The sequence below is a fragment of the Dendropsophus ebraccatus genome, chromosome 3 (assembly GCF_027789765.1).
Source record: "Dendropsophus ebraccatus isolate aDenEbr1 chromosome 3, aDenEbr1.pat, whole genome shotgun sequence".
Classification (NCBI taxonomy): domain Eukaryota; kingdom Metazoa; phylum Chordata; class Amphibia; order Anura; family Hylidae; genus Dendropsophus; species Dendropsophus ebraccatus.
Genome location: NC_091456.1, coordinates 27524893 through 27538941, shown reverse-complemented (window position 1 = coordinate 27538941; position 14049 = coordinate 27524893). Strand labels below are relative to the sequence as shown.

General features: G+C 43.7%; 1 protein-coding gene across 2 annotated transcripts in view; it reads right to left on the bottom strand.

Annotated features, from left to right (window-relative positions):
• PRODH (proline dehydrogenase 1) overlaps positions 1-14049 on the bottom strand; it is a 112677-nt gene that overhangs the window by 26673 nt on the left and 71955 nt on the right. For both annotated transcript variants that reach the window (XM_069961279.1, XM_069961280.1), the window contains 2 exons: positions 11558-11639; positions 4524-4616 (listed from right to left, as the gene is read on the bottom strand). In XM_069961279.1, the coding sequence (XP_069817380.1) occupies positions 4524-4616; positions 11558-11639 (175 nt within the window). The remainder of the gene's footprint in view (positions 1-4523; positions 4617-11557; positions 11640-14049) is intronic.

The window sequence follows — 14049 nt, the reverse complement described above, 5'->3', positions numbered from 1 at the left end:
GATAACATGGTGATGTCACTTCCTGGATAACATGGTGATGTCACTTCCTGGATAACATGGTGATGTCACTTCCTGGATAACATGGTGATGTCACTTCCTGGATAACATGGAGATGTCACGACCCGACTACCAGAGCTGTGCGGGCTGTGGCTGCTGGAGAGGATGATGGCAGGGGGACACTGAGGGACACAGGGCACTGAAGGGACACTGAGCATCCCCCTGCCATCATCCTCTCCAGCAGCCACAGCCCACACAGCTCTGGGAGTCGGGTTGTGACATCACCATTTTATCCAGGAAGTGACATCACCATGTTATCCAGGAAGTGACATCACCATGTTATCCAGGAAGTGAAGCCTTAATGCAGGGGTATGTGCAGGGAAAAAAGCACTTTATAAGCATTTCCCGTGATAAGTGTATATTGGGGATTTGTATAACTATTGGGGGGCAATACAACACTTTTTTTGCTGGACTTCTCCTTTAAGATATTGCTTTACTGAAAGAGTAGTAGATACATGGCATATCCCTGCCATAAGAAGGGAAATACCTTAAAAGGGTAGACTAAATAGCCAAGGGGGCTTTCTCTGCCGACTATCTTCTGCGTTTCTATATTGCTTTTAGGACTTTTATCTTGTAGCATAAGGCTATGTCCAAACACACAGTAAAATAATACCAAAATCGGGCAGTGTTTTCACTGTAAGGCCATGTTCACACACTGTCTTTTTTAGTAAAATAATGTTAACCCCCTCCTGCCACTACACAGTAAATTAATGTCACTGCAGCCTATGCCCGAAGCTGCGGTAATATTAGTTTATGTTCCCTGGATGACACAGGCACAGAAGCTGTGCCTGTGTCATCTGTGGCGGGTCCTGGCTGTCAGTTATAGCTGGGGACTTGCCGTGCTCTGGTACTGACAGTTAACCCTATAGGACCCAGGGCGCGGAAGCGAGCTCAGCCCCCTCCCCTCTCTCCCCTGCTGTTGTTACAAGATTCTAACAGCGGCAGCGGACAGAGGGCAGAGCTAGGGACTTCAGCTAATGGGATCATTATGATCTCATAAGCTGAGGTCCTAAAACGGCCTGGGCATTGATGCCTCAATTGGTCGTAAAAGGGTTAAACAATGGATATTTGACTCTCAAAACAACAACCCTGGTTGTATCAAAATCATTGTATGAACATTGCCTAACAATGCACTCTATTACAGTAAATAGTAAATTGGCCAGCAGGAAACACACCATATACTGTAAAATAACAGCCGTAACTGATTAAAACCAATGGACATTATCAGCAACCAGCATTTGCAAAGAATGGCTGTTTTTTATTTTTTATTTTTACTTGTTCCCTCCTTAGTTTTATTTTCACTCAAAATTACAGCCGTATTTTGGTAATATTATACTGTGTGTAAACATAGCCTAAAAAGTGGCTAAAAATATATAATAGAAATCATACATTGTTGTTCATAAAAATCACTTCTTGCAACTTTTCATATAGAAACTATTTAGAACTTCTCATTGCAAAACCATTCACCACCACACGGTTTGCTGTTCAAGGGAAACCAGAGTTACAGCACTTGGGTTGCACTGAACGTTTATTCAAACACATGTAATATACGCCACCTAGTGGTATAAATGTGGTAGAGTCATTTACTGTAGTTAAAGGTGACTAAGCACAGTCATCGGTCATAATCCTAAAACAAAAAAACATGAGGTTAGATTTGTGGTAGAATATTATGTGGAAACCCTATGCACCTTTGGATCCCGACAGTTCTCTTTAGTTGGTGTGTATACAGATCATACCCCTATATACAACCTGTATTCAGCTTTCAAAGAAAACGTAATGACACTTATAGGGTCAGCAGAATGCTACAGAGCCTTCTCAGAAGGATCTCCTAGTATGGGGCCCCACTGATCACAACTTCACTGTTGTCTCCATGACATTACATTGTCCAACAGTTACTTTAGCCAGGAAAAAGACAAATCCATCAATGTCAAATTTCCTCAGGTAAGTAAAATTACAGTAAACTAAATAAACTTCTTAGGCCAACTTATCAAACGTTATAAAAGAGAACTCTGGCAATTTTTCTTTTGAATCAAAGTTACAGTATATAGATTTGTAATTTTCTTCCATTTAAAAATCCAGTCTTCCAGTATTTATCAGCTGCTGTCATCTCAGTCTGGCACACTGCTCTCTGCTGCCGCCTCTGTCCATGACAGGCACTGTGCAAAATAGGAAAGGTTTTCTATGGGCATTTGCTGCTGCCCTGGTAAGCTCATGTCACAGACAGAGATGTCAGCAGAGAGCGGTGTATTAGACTGGGAAAAATACACCCCTTCCTGTAGGACATACAGCAGCTGATAAGTCTGGGTTACCCTGTCAGCTGTCAGGCTAGAACATTGCACTCCCAGTCAGGCCAAGACTGGAGGCCGCAATATGGACAAAACAATATAATTGCCATACACCTGTGTGTGGGGACCCTGAATTCAATTCTTTTTATCCTGTCTTCAAATTGCAGAACCTGGTTATATTTTGAACTTCATCTATATAACTATATGTCATGTGAACCATGCGCCTCCAAATAAATTACTATAAGGGTACAAACCCACACACCGTATACACAGCAGATACGCAACAAATACGCAGCAGATTTGATGGTGCAGATTTGATGCTGTGTTCAGTTATTTAGATCTAATCTGCTGCGTATCTGCTGCGTATCGCAGCATTATATACGCTGTGTATACGGTGTGTGGGTTTATACCCTTATATAATATATCAAGGATAAATAAACAGATCCCATATGTGTACCATCTACCACACTACACAGTAAGGAACATGATATAAGGTACAATATAATATAATATAAATTTTTGGTCCATTTCGTTAAGATTTGCGAATCGAGCCTTAAAGCGTAACTGTCATGTTTTTTTTTATTGCAGAAATCAGTAGTATAAGCGATTTTAAGAAACTCTGTAATAGGTTTCATCAGCCAAAAAAGCCTCCTTCTGTACTCAAGAAGCAATCTCCCAGCCTCCCCCCCTGACTTCTTATCTGTGCATTATCAGGCAAACACGTCTTCATTACAGAGAAGCCAGTGAAGACGGGTTCTGCTCTCTCCATTGTAAGCCTATGAAGGGGGGAGGGGCTGAGGGAGATGAGGGAGCAGGAAGAGGTGACAGGTCAGCTGTTTGTAGACTCTCTGGGCACCTAAAACGCTAAATTCAGGTGTCAGAAAGGTCAGTGCTTATCTATGAATTTACTGAGAGAAGATTGCAGGGTGTTGTGCTGTGCAGGACTGCTCTGTGCTCAGTCACTCCTAACAGCCCCTCCCCCCTCTATAGCCACATAATGGAGACAGAAATCCTGCTTCATTTGATGAGAGGGGGAGGCTGGGAGATTGTTTTTCAGTACAGAAGGAAACTCTTTTGGTTTATAAAACCTATTACAGAGTTTCTTAAAATCACTTGTACTGTTGATATTTAATGTTTTCAGAAAAATGACCCTGAAATGACAGTTATGCTTTAAGGAATTTTATTAAAACAGCCCAAACTATAGTAGCTACAATACTGGGACTATTAAAGAAGGGAGAATTTGGTAAAGCATGGTGTTGTAAAAGTCAAAAAAATCAAAAAAATAACAATTAAAAAAAAAAAATGTCAATCAGCCAGTCAATCAATCATCCAATTTCAGCCATTCCTCTCCTCTTTGTCCCTATATCGCTCTGTAAGGCTGCATTCCCACGTTCCGTGATCCTAAGGGATCACGGACGTGGAATGCATGTACCGGAGTCCCCCCGCACCCGGACAGCATCTGTAATTAGATGCTGGGAGCGGGGGAGACTGTATTCATAAGCGCCGTGCTGTAGTAACAGCACCGCGCGGCTGCATCATTACAGCGCGGCGCTTATGAATACAGTCTCCCCCTCTCCCAGCATCTAATTACAGATGCTGTCCGGGCGCGGGGGGACTCCGGTACATGCATTCCACGTCCGTGAACAGTCAGGACCACGGAACGTGGGAATGCAGCCTTAGTCTCTCCCTGCTCTGCTGTAACTGCTGCCATCCTGCTTTCTCCTCCACACACAGCCGACTGGCCACCTCCGTTACCAAACCAATTATATAGGGGGTGTGCGAATTTCCTTAATGAATTCGTGGGAATTCATTTCTCTCATCTCTAAATGTGATGGTTCACAACTATTTTGGTTGGAATCCATTGATCTTTCTTCTTCACCCCTATAAAATGAAGACTTACACTCATGCAGGCCAAATTCCTACAGTAGGTCAGGCTCCCAGACTATGGTAACCTGGAAAACCCTTTCAATACAAGGAGTTGATCAGTGTTCATCAGTGTAGCACCAAGACATTTCCACCACCTCCTCCGATCTGTTCCTTGCATCTTTTTTCGATTCTTCCGCACTGTTTTAATCATTGCCATTTCCCTCCTTAGTGATGTGTTATAAATTTTAAACCTGACAAGTACTGAGAGGAAATATACAATGTGTCAAGCAAACTGCCTCGAAATACATTCCTGACCTTTGCGAGAACATCCATCCTCTGCAACATCCTCTTCATCTGCTGGTCTTCCTCTTCGGTGAACCTGGACAAGAGGGGCTCTACCTGACCGCTCTAAGGAAGACAAAAAACATACACCATTACTGATACAACACAGTTATACTCTTCCTTATACTCATTGTATGATTGTATTCTCTATGGAGCCCTATAAACATAAATATGTCACTGCGCAAATGATTTGTCAGCGCAATTTATTCCTCCGCTGCAAATGTATTCAGGTGTGAATAAAAATCTGCCTAATTTATGCAAATCCATCCCAAAGGGCCCGCTACAAATCAACACCAAAATGAGCTGATTCTCCTTTACAACTTAACTACTTGGTCTTTATTGCGTAGAAAGAAGAAAGTAGAGACAAATAGGAAACTTTATTTATAGTTCCGTCCTGGTCGATCTCGGCGAATATTTCAAATATTTACCAGTAGGCGACATTCTTAGCGGGAATAATAAGGTGCGCGAGAGGCGCATTCAAAGTGTCAAACGGGGAATTAAAACGTTATCAATTTATACAAAGAAGCGGCGTGCTATTAAATTCTTCAGACACGATATAAAAAAAAAAAAAAAAAAAAAAAAGGAAAATCCTGCTGTAACTAGCTGAAAAGAACAGATTCGAATTATAGCCGCACTCTTCTGGAGATGTAAATCCCATGCAATAAGCCTGATGTCAGCTCAGGCTTCAGTATTCATGATGGAATTATCATCCTCATCATCATCAAGGTCAAGATATCATGGAGATAAATGACAAGTACGAGGGTCAAGAGGCGCAGAGCACAAGCTCGGAGGGGAAAAAAACCTTCGCAGGTCTCTGAAGAGCCAGATGGTGGCACAGTTTCATTACATATTGCAGAACGGAGCTGGGAACTTGTTCACTTCTTTAGCATGCTGATAATAAGCCGAAGCCTAGAATTTCACACATCGTGCAGGTGGCAAATCCCAGAAGGTTTCCCCCCCCCCCTTATATCATGCTCTAATACATTTAGTTAGAAATATTCCCCCTAAAAAAAAAGGGATATAGCTCTGACGAAGCTGCAGAACAAAACATAAGAAAAGGCTGGTAGGGTAGAGAATAGTCTTCCCTGCACTGCTGGGAGCTGCAGTAATAGAGAAGAGGAATATATAATGAAGACAACCTATATGTCAGACAGTATACGGGATTAACTAGGCTTCGGCTTCACACAGGGGGGGTGAGATGACAAGTGCGTACTACTCTATAGAGGCTAAAAAAGTTAACACCAACATGTGTCGATCAGAGGTGCAAAACAGAACAGGCGTGTAGGAAACATTTCTCCTCTTCTGCATTCAGTGTAAGATTTCTCACACACAGAACATAACAAGTACAGGTGGTACATGTATGTATGGTACAGGCTGTGCTCATTTGCGAACTTCTTTTTTCTTCTTCACAACCACTAAAGAGAAAGACACTTATCTTTCCATCATACTTGTGTTTTATAAGGTGGGTCAATGGGAAAGAGAAAGGAAATGAAGCCATCGCAATAAATCGGTGGCAACATGTAGCGTATTAAGGTTGTTGTAAAGCATTACACCTAGGCATTGTATGTCCTGCCAATGTCACTTAGATACCTAATATTGTGGTTCAGAAGCCGGTCGGGTACAGGACGTATTACCGGACCTTAGTAATGTAGCAGATGACCGTCAAATGGCAACTACATTGTAAGCAATTTCTTGTAAATGACACATCTTTATATACTTTTTATAGTAGCTCAGTATTAATATATTAAAAGGGTATTCTAGTCAGGAAAAACACATGTTGAATCATCACCCCTCCTGAAGACTAACAATTTGGTCCATAATTGTTATGATCTTTTTAGTCTCCCCCCCAGTTCTGAGCCTGCTGCTTTCTGCTGAGGACACAGAAAACTGTGTGAACTGTTTACTCCATCTCCTCCCCCCTCCCTTCCGAGATGGCTCATGTAAACAGCGTCCCTGTAACTGCACTCTGTGATGCTGGGAGGGTTAATCACCAGCAACTTGACCTCAGATTAACCCTCCCCACATTACAGAGTGCAGAGACAGCCGGCCAGGAACACAGTTTACATGATCCGTCTCAGAAAGGAGGGGGGAAAAAGGGAGTTCAGAGCAGAGATGGACTGAGTAGCTCACACACAGGTTTTTTTTTTATTGTCTCCAGCAGAAAGCAGCAGCTCAGAACTAGGGGAAGGAGACTGAAAAGATAACAACAAGTATGGAATCAATTGTTATTCTCCAAGAGAGGCGATTATTCAACATCTATTTTACCTGATCAGAATACCCCTTTAAAGAGAAACTAACAGCAGGTTAGAAGACCGTCAATAGCAACCATAAACTGGTGTAACAATTGGCGTAAACTGCCCAGAGCAACCAATCACAGCTAGAGCTGAAAGCTGAGCTGTGTGTAAAATGTTAACTGTTTAAAATACCCGCAGCAACAACAGCAGCTTGATAAATCTGGGCCCTAGTGTGTTATTTACCATGTGGGTGATCATTCCGGTTCTTAGCCGATATGTGATCCCCTTTACAATATGAACTAAAAACTTGATGTTCGACTATTAAATATATAATACTAGAAAATGTACCCGGCGCTGCCCGGGTATAAAGTGTCAGTGTGTTAATTAGATTTGTTCTAAGGTGCCCAGGAGGCCAAGCTAAAGGTATTGTTTCATCTAAGTTAATCAGTGGAATTAGTGTATACCTGTAGTGCATAGTTGGAGGGGTTCTGTATACCCACAATGTATAGTTTTTAGGGGTCTCGCATATCTGTAGTGCATAGTTGGGGGGGCTGTATACCTATAGTGTATAGTTGGGGGGTCCTGTATACCTGTAGTGTGTAGTTGGGGGGGCTGTATACCTGTAGTGTATAGTTGAGGGAGGTCCTGTATACCTGCAGTGTACAGTTGGTGAAGGTCCTGTATACCTGTACTGTATAGTTTGAGGGTCCTGTATAACTGTAGTATATAGTTGGTGCTGTATACCTGTAATATATAGTTGGTGGAGGTCTTGTATACCTGTAGTTTATAGTTTAAGGGTCCTGGATACCTGTAGTGTATAATTGGTGGAGGTCTTGTATACCTGTCGTATATAGTTCGGGGGTCCTGTATACCTGTAGTGCATAGTTTGAGGGTCCTGTATAACTGTAGTATAGAGTTGGTGGAGGTCCTGTATACCTGTAGTGTATAGTTTGGGGTCCTATATACCTGTAGTATATAGTTGGTGGAGTTCCTGTATACCTGTAGTATATAGCTTTGGGGTCCTGTATACCTGTAGTAAAGAGTTGGTGAAGGTGCTGTATACCTGTAGTATAGAGTTGGTGTAGGTCCTGTATACCTGTAGTGTATAGTTTTGAGGTCCTGTATACCTGTAGTGTATAGTTTGGGGTCCTATATACCTGTAGCATATCGTTGGTGGAGTTCCTGTATACCTGTAGTGTATAGTTTTGGGGTCCTGTATACCTGTAGTGTATAGTTTTGGGGTCCTGTATACCTGTAGTGTATATTTTGGGGTCCAGTATACCTGTAGTATATAGTTGGTGGAGGTCCTGTATACCTGTAGTGTATAGTTTTGGGGTCCTGTATACCTGTAGTGTAAAGTTTGGGGTCCTGTATACCTGTAGTATATAGTTGGTGGAGGTCCCGTGCACTTGTAGTGTATAGTTTTGGGGTCCTGTATACCTGTAGTGTCCTGTATACCTGCAGGGTCATATTTACCATTAGGCACCCATGGTCTGGTGCGTAGGGTAGCACCTTGCAGAGGGGCAGTACCCTCTCGTTCAGACTTGCCAGAAAATCTTTGGTCAGGTCTTGTATAGCGGTGTTATCCAGTCACAGTATGGCAGTATTGGTCAGGTCTGGTATGGCAGTGTTATTCAGTCACAGTGTGTCGGTATTGGTCATGTCTGGTATGGCAGTGTTATCCAGTCACAGTATGGCGGTATTGGTCAGGTCTGGTGTGGCGGTGTTCTCCAGTCACAGCGTGGAGGTATTGGTCAGGTCTGGTATAGTGGTGTTATCTAGTCACAGCATGGCGGTATTGGTCAGGTGTGGTATGGCGGTGTTATCCAGTCACAGTATGGCGGTATTGGTCAGGTCTGGTATGGCAGTGTTATCCAGTCACAGTAGGGCGGTATTGGTCAGGTCTGGTATGGCAGTGTTATCCAGTCACAGTATGGCAGTATTGGTCAGGTCTGGTGTGGCAGTGTTATCCCGTCACAGTATGGCGGTATTGGTCAGGTCTGGTGTGGCAGTGTTACCCAGCCACAGTTTGGTATACCTGTAGTGCCCTGTATATACATGTACTGTATAGATGCAGTAGGGGGTCCTGTATATACATGTACTGTATAGATGCAGTAGGGGGTCCTGTATATACATGTACTGTATAGATGGAGTAGGGGGCCCTGTATATACATGTACTGTATAGATGGAGTAGGGGGCCCTGTATATACATGTACTGTATAGATGGAGTAGGGGGTCCTGTATATACATGTACTGTATGGATGGAGTAGGGGGCCCTGTATATACATGAACTGTATAGATGGAGTAGGGGGCCCTGTATATACATGTACTGTATAGATCAGGGGTGGGGAACCTTTTCCATGTCGAGGGCCGGTCGGGCCTTAATAAAATCATTCGAGGGCCGCACTCAATGTTATACCGTGCGCGGCAGTTAGTAGCGGGGGTTTGCAGCACCCGAACAAGGCAAAGTATTGTTCCCCTAATGCCCCTGCTATTGTAGTTAACCCTCTGTGATGCCCCTTGTACCTGATTTGAATCCTTAGTGATGCCCCTGGTAGCCTAGTTAACCCCCCAGCCATGTCCCTGGTGGCCTAGTTAACCCCCCCAGTCATGTCCCTGGTAGCCTAGTTAACCCCCCCAGTCATGTCCCTGGTAGCCTAGTTAACCCCTCAGTCATGTCCCTGGTGGCCTAGTTAACCCCTCAGTCATGTCCCTGGTGGCCTAGTTAACCCCTCAGTCATGTCCCTGGTGGCCTAGTTAACCCCTCAGTCATGTCCCTGGTGGCCTAGTTAACCCCTCAGTCATGTCCCTGGTGGCCTAGTTAACCCCTCAGTCATGTCCCTGGTGGCCTAGTTAACCCCTCAGTCATGTCCCTGGTGGCCTAGTTAACCCCTCAGTCATGTCCCTGGTGGCCTAGTTAACCCCTCAGTCATGTCCCTGGTGGCCTAGTTAACCCCTCAGTCATGTCCCTGGTGGCCTAGTTAACCCCTCAGTCATGTCCCTGGTGGCCTAGTTAACCCCTCAGTCATGTCCCTGGTGGCCTAGTTAACCCCTCAGTCATGTCCCTGGTAGCCTAGTTAACCCCTCAGTCATGTCCCTGGTGGCCTAGTTAACCCCTCAGTCATGTCCCTGGTGGCCTAGTTAACCCCCAGTGTCTGCCCCAAATGAAAAAAATAAACATCCCACTCACCTTTCCTCCGCTCCCACGCTGTCCAGGTCCTCTTCTCCCTCCTCTCTTCTGTGCCGGTCTTCTCCTGCAGGTGGCGCGCGATGAAATGACGTCATCGCGCGCGGCCCGCAGGAGTCAGAAGACGTGCGCCGCTCTGCGCCGCGCTGGTGAGGCAGGAGCCGGCATACAACACATCTTCCTGTGTCTGTGCCAGCTCCTGCCTCACCAGCGCGGCGCACGTCACAGGAGGGCAGGAGACAGAAGATGTGCACCGCTCTGAGGGGAAGGAGCCGGCGCTCACAGCATCCTCCTGGCAGCTGTCACAGACACAGGAGGATGCCGTGTGTGTCGGCTCCTTCTCCTCCAGAGCGGCGCATGTCACAGGGGAGCCGCGGGCCACATCCGGAGGTGTCAGGGGCCGGATGCGGCCCGCGGGCCGGAGGTTCCCCACCCCTGGTATAGATGGAGTAGGGGGCCCTGTATATACATGTACTGTATAGATGGAGTAGGGGGCCCTCTATATACATGTCCTGTATAGATGGAGTAGGGGGTCCTGTATATACATGTACTGTATAGATGGAGTAGGGGGCCCTGTATATACATGTCCTGTATAGATGGAGTAGGGGGCCCTGTATATACATGTCCTGTATAGATGGAGTAGGGGGTCCTGTATATACATGTACTGTATAGATGGAGTAGGGGGTCCTGTATATACATGTAATGTATAGATGGAGTAGGGGGTCCTGTATATACATGTCCTGTATAGATGGAGTAGGGGGCCCTGTATATACATGTCCTGTATAGATGGAGTAGGGGGTCCTGTATATACATGTACTGTATAGATGGAGTAGGGGCCCTGTATATACATGTACTGTATAGATGGAGTAGGGGGTCCTGTATATACATGTACTGTATAGATGGAGTAGGGGGTCCTGTATATACATGTACTGTATAGATGGAGTAGGGGGTCCTGTATATACATGTCCTGTATAGATGGAGTAGGGGGCCCTGTATATACATGTCCTGTATAGATGGAGTAGGGGGTCCTGTATATACATGTACTGTATAGATGGAGTAGGGGGTCCTGTATATACATGTACTGTATAGATGGAGTAGGGGGTCCTGTATATACATGTACTGTATAGATGGAGTAGGGGGTCTACCAGTTATTACTGTGGATGTTGTGAGGCAGCTTCCCTAGCAACCATTGCCGTGTCTGCTGCAGCTAATTATATCACCTGTGTTTGCAGTGAGGAGACTTTCCCATTCATCTCTATGGGGCACCACTCTTCCCCCTCCTCCTCCCCTCCTGTACATCTGGCGGGCACGGGACCTTCGCTAAAACCTTCCCGGGCACCCAATGTATCTGTGTGTCAAATTTGGGGTAAAACGGTTCAGGCGCTTGGAAGTCTATTTGGGACAGACAGACAGACAGACTTTGATTTTTATGATATAGATATTGCAACAATTGTATGCTACATATTACTGTGCATTTTTCCTTATTCATACTCCTGTTCACCAAAATGCAAAAAAAAGCCCACATATCCATCTTTGATACCAAATATATAAAATAACAAGAAATAGTATAAGAAATACATGTTTACCTGTAAGTTTGGTACCAGAAGTAGTTTGGAGAGCTTGGTTCTGCTGTCAATTAAACTGTTCCAATCCAGCAGATCCATGGTCCTAGACAGGAAAACACAAGGTTACACAATTCAAATAGCCAACAATGTAATACAAGGCGATTCAGACTGGCATCATAACTTTTATGTAGGAAATGACAGATGTTGGATTTTATTGGCTTGAGTTTGTATTAAAGTGTACCTGTCGTTATAACCTTTACACTCTAAATCAACAGTAAATGTGATATAAAGCAAGTTTACAAATTACTTTCATTATTTTTTTATTTTTTTTAGTTATAGAAAAAAAAAATGGCACTTCCTGTTTTCTGACCTTTTTTTTCCCTCAAAAAACAGGAAACAGTCAGAAAACAGAAGTCTTTTGTATCCCAGGCCATCTGAGCGCTCACAGAGAGAAGGCAGTCATGTGATTGATGGACACATTGAGCCGTGACTCTCTGTACTGGCCAGAATTCCTGTGTTTAGTCTGTTTTTTTTTACAACGAGCACAAGTCAGAAAATCTGCCTTCAGGAGACCGGACCTGGATTTCTGGTAAGTTCAGCATGATAAAAAAAAAAAAAAAAAAAAAAAAAGAATGTAGATGGCAAACTTGCTTTATTTCACATCTACTGTTGATTTAGATTTTGAGTTGTCACAGTGACACTTTAATTGGGTTTCCATATTTCCCCCCCTTCTACAGAATAGATGTTACCCTATTCTGTCTGGCAAAAGCAATGGAAAGCTGATGATAAAGAAACACAAATGTGATAAATATTTTACATGCTAAAAGGTAAAGCAAAAGAATTCTATTGAAAGCCAAAAAAAAAAAAAAAAAAAAAATCTGACAATTAAGATGAGTCAAAGGGGTTGTCTGGGAAAAATTCATTTTTGGCCATGCTGCCAGATCTGCCCAGGACATGACAGTAATGTATACTTACCTGTCCCGCTCCTCCACCTCTGCTGTTTTCTGGGCTGCCTGTCCTGCGCCACTGTCAATGTTTATAACATCCACTGACGTGCCGCTGTTGTCTCTATGCTGACCAGCCCTTTCTAGTGGGAGTGGCATGTCATTGAATGTTTTCAACACACTGACAGTAGTGGAAAGCTAGCGGTCCGGGAACCGGCAGTGGTGGGGAAGCAGGACAGGTAAGTATACATTACTATCATGCCCAGCGCAGACTCAGCAGCATGGCCAAGTATGATTTTTTTCCCCATACAACCCCATAAATCATATGCTTGTGTAAGCTTTACCTTTTATACGTAGAATGCTTATGGTTTAAGTTTAAGTAAAATACGCAATTCTCCAGAGCTATAATACTGGAATTTGCTCAATATTTCCAGCAACATGACTCGTTTTATACATTATGGAATTATTGTATCAAATAATTATACAGCTAAATAACAGCTAAATGTTCATGTAGCTTATGCACACCATAGGTACGGCTTCTATGTGCTAAGCTACAATTATGTTTTATGTTTCGTATTCATTGTTCCAGGGTAAAGTTTTTATATGTGCACAAAGGCAACCCGGTAAGTTCATTGTCAAGTTAATAAAGACATCTGTGCAGAAACTGGTTGAGAACACAGGGTTGCTCAAAACACCCTAAAAATTAAGATGTGCTGTGGAAATGTAAAACCTTAAAGGGAAACTGTCCCCCCAGTTTTTCTGTGTGCTGTTTTTGGCACCATTAGTTACAAACAGTGTCACTAAGGCTGGGCTTAGCATCTGTTGAACCCTGGACCGAGGCAGGGAGAGCCGGCTCGACGAACACCAAGACTCACCTAGGTGACGCGGTCTGTAACTGATGGTGCCAGTAACAGCACACAGGAAAATGGGGGTGACAATATTTAAAGGGTAACAGCCACTTTTTACAGCTGTCAGACATATCATAGTGAGTATAGGACCATTTATACTCTCGGTAATCCACGGACCCTACAGGGCGTGAAGCTATGCAGTGGACTTGCAGACCTCCTGACTGTACTGATACAGCCACTTATCTCCTCAGCCCCACCTTGTAACCGGCCGATAGATTCCCTTTAATTGTAAAATGGCCCTAACAGTGGACACGTGCTTTAAACAGAAGGCAAATATTTTTCTAAGCAAAAATTGCCGAAAAAAAAAAATAGAAATTGATCCCGTATTGTTAAAATATTATGTTTCCTAAACTGTTCAACATATACATGACAAAGATTATATTTCATAAGAAAATACTGAAACCGTTATCAGTCAGCTGAGCCTTTTACTTGGTTCATTGCACATGTACTCCTCGCTACAGGCTCCATTTATCCACCGTGTTAAAGTTCCTGCAAACTGTATTTTATTTAACCTAAATGTTTTCCACATATACTGTAGGCTGTGACTGACAGGTCTGGTTTGTCTCCATTAAATTCCTCACATCTTGACACTCACCTGACTGTATGTAATGTAACGAATAGACAGACTTCTGGGAAAAATCAAGAGAACATGGCTGGTTTC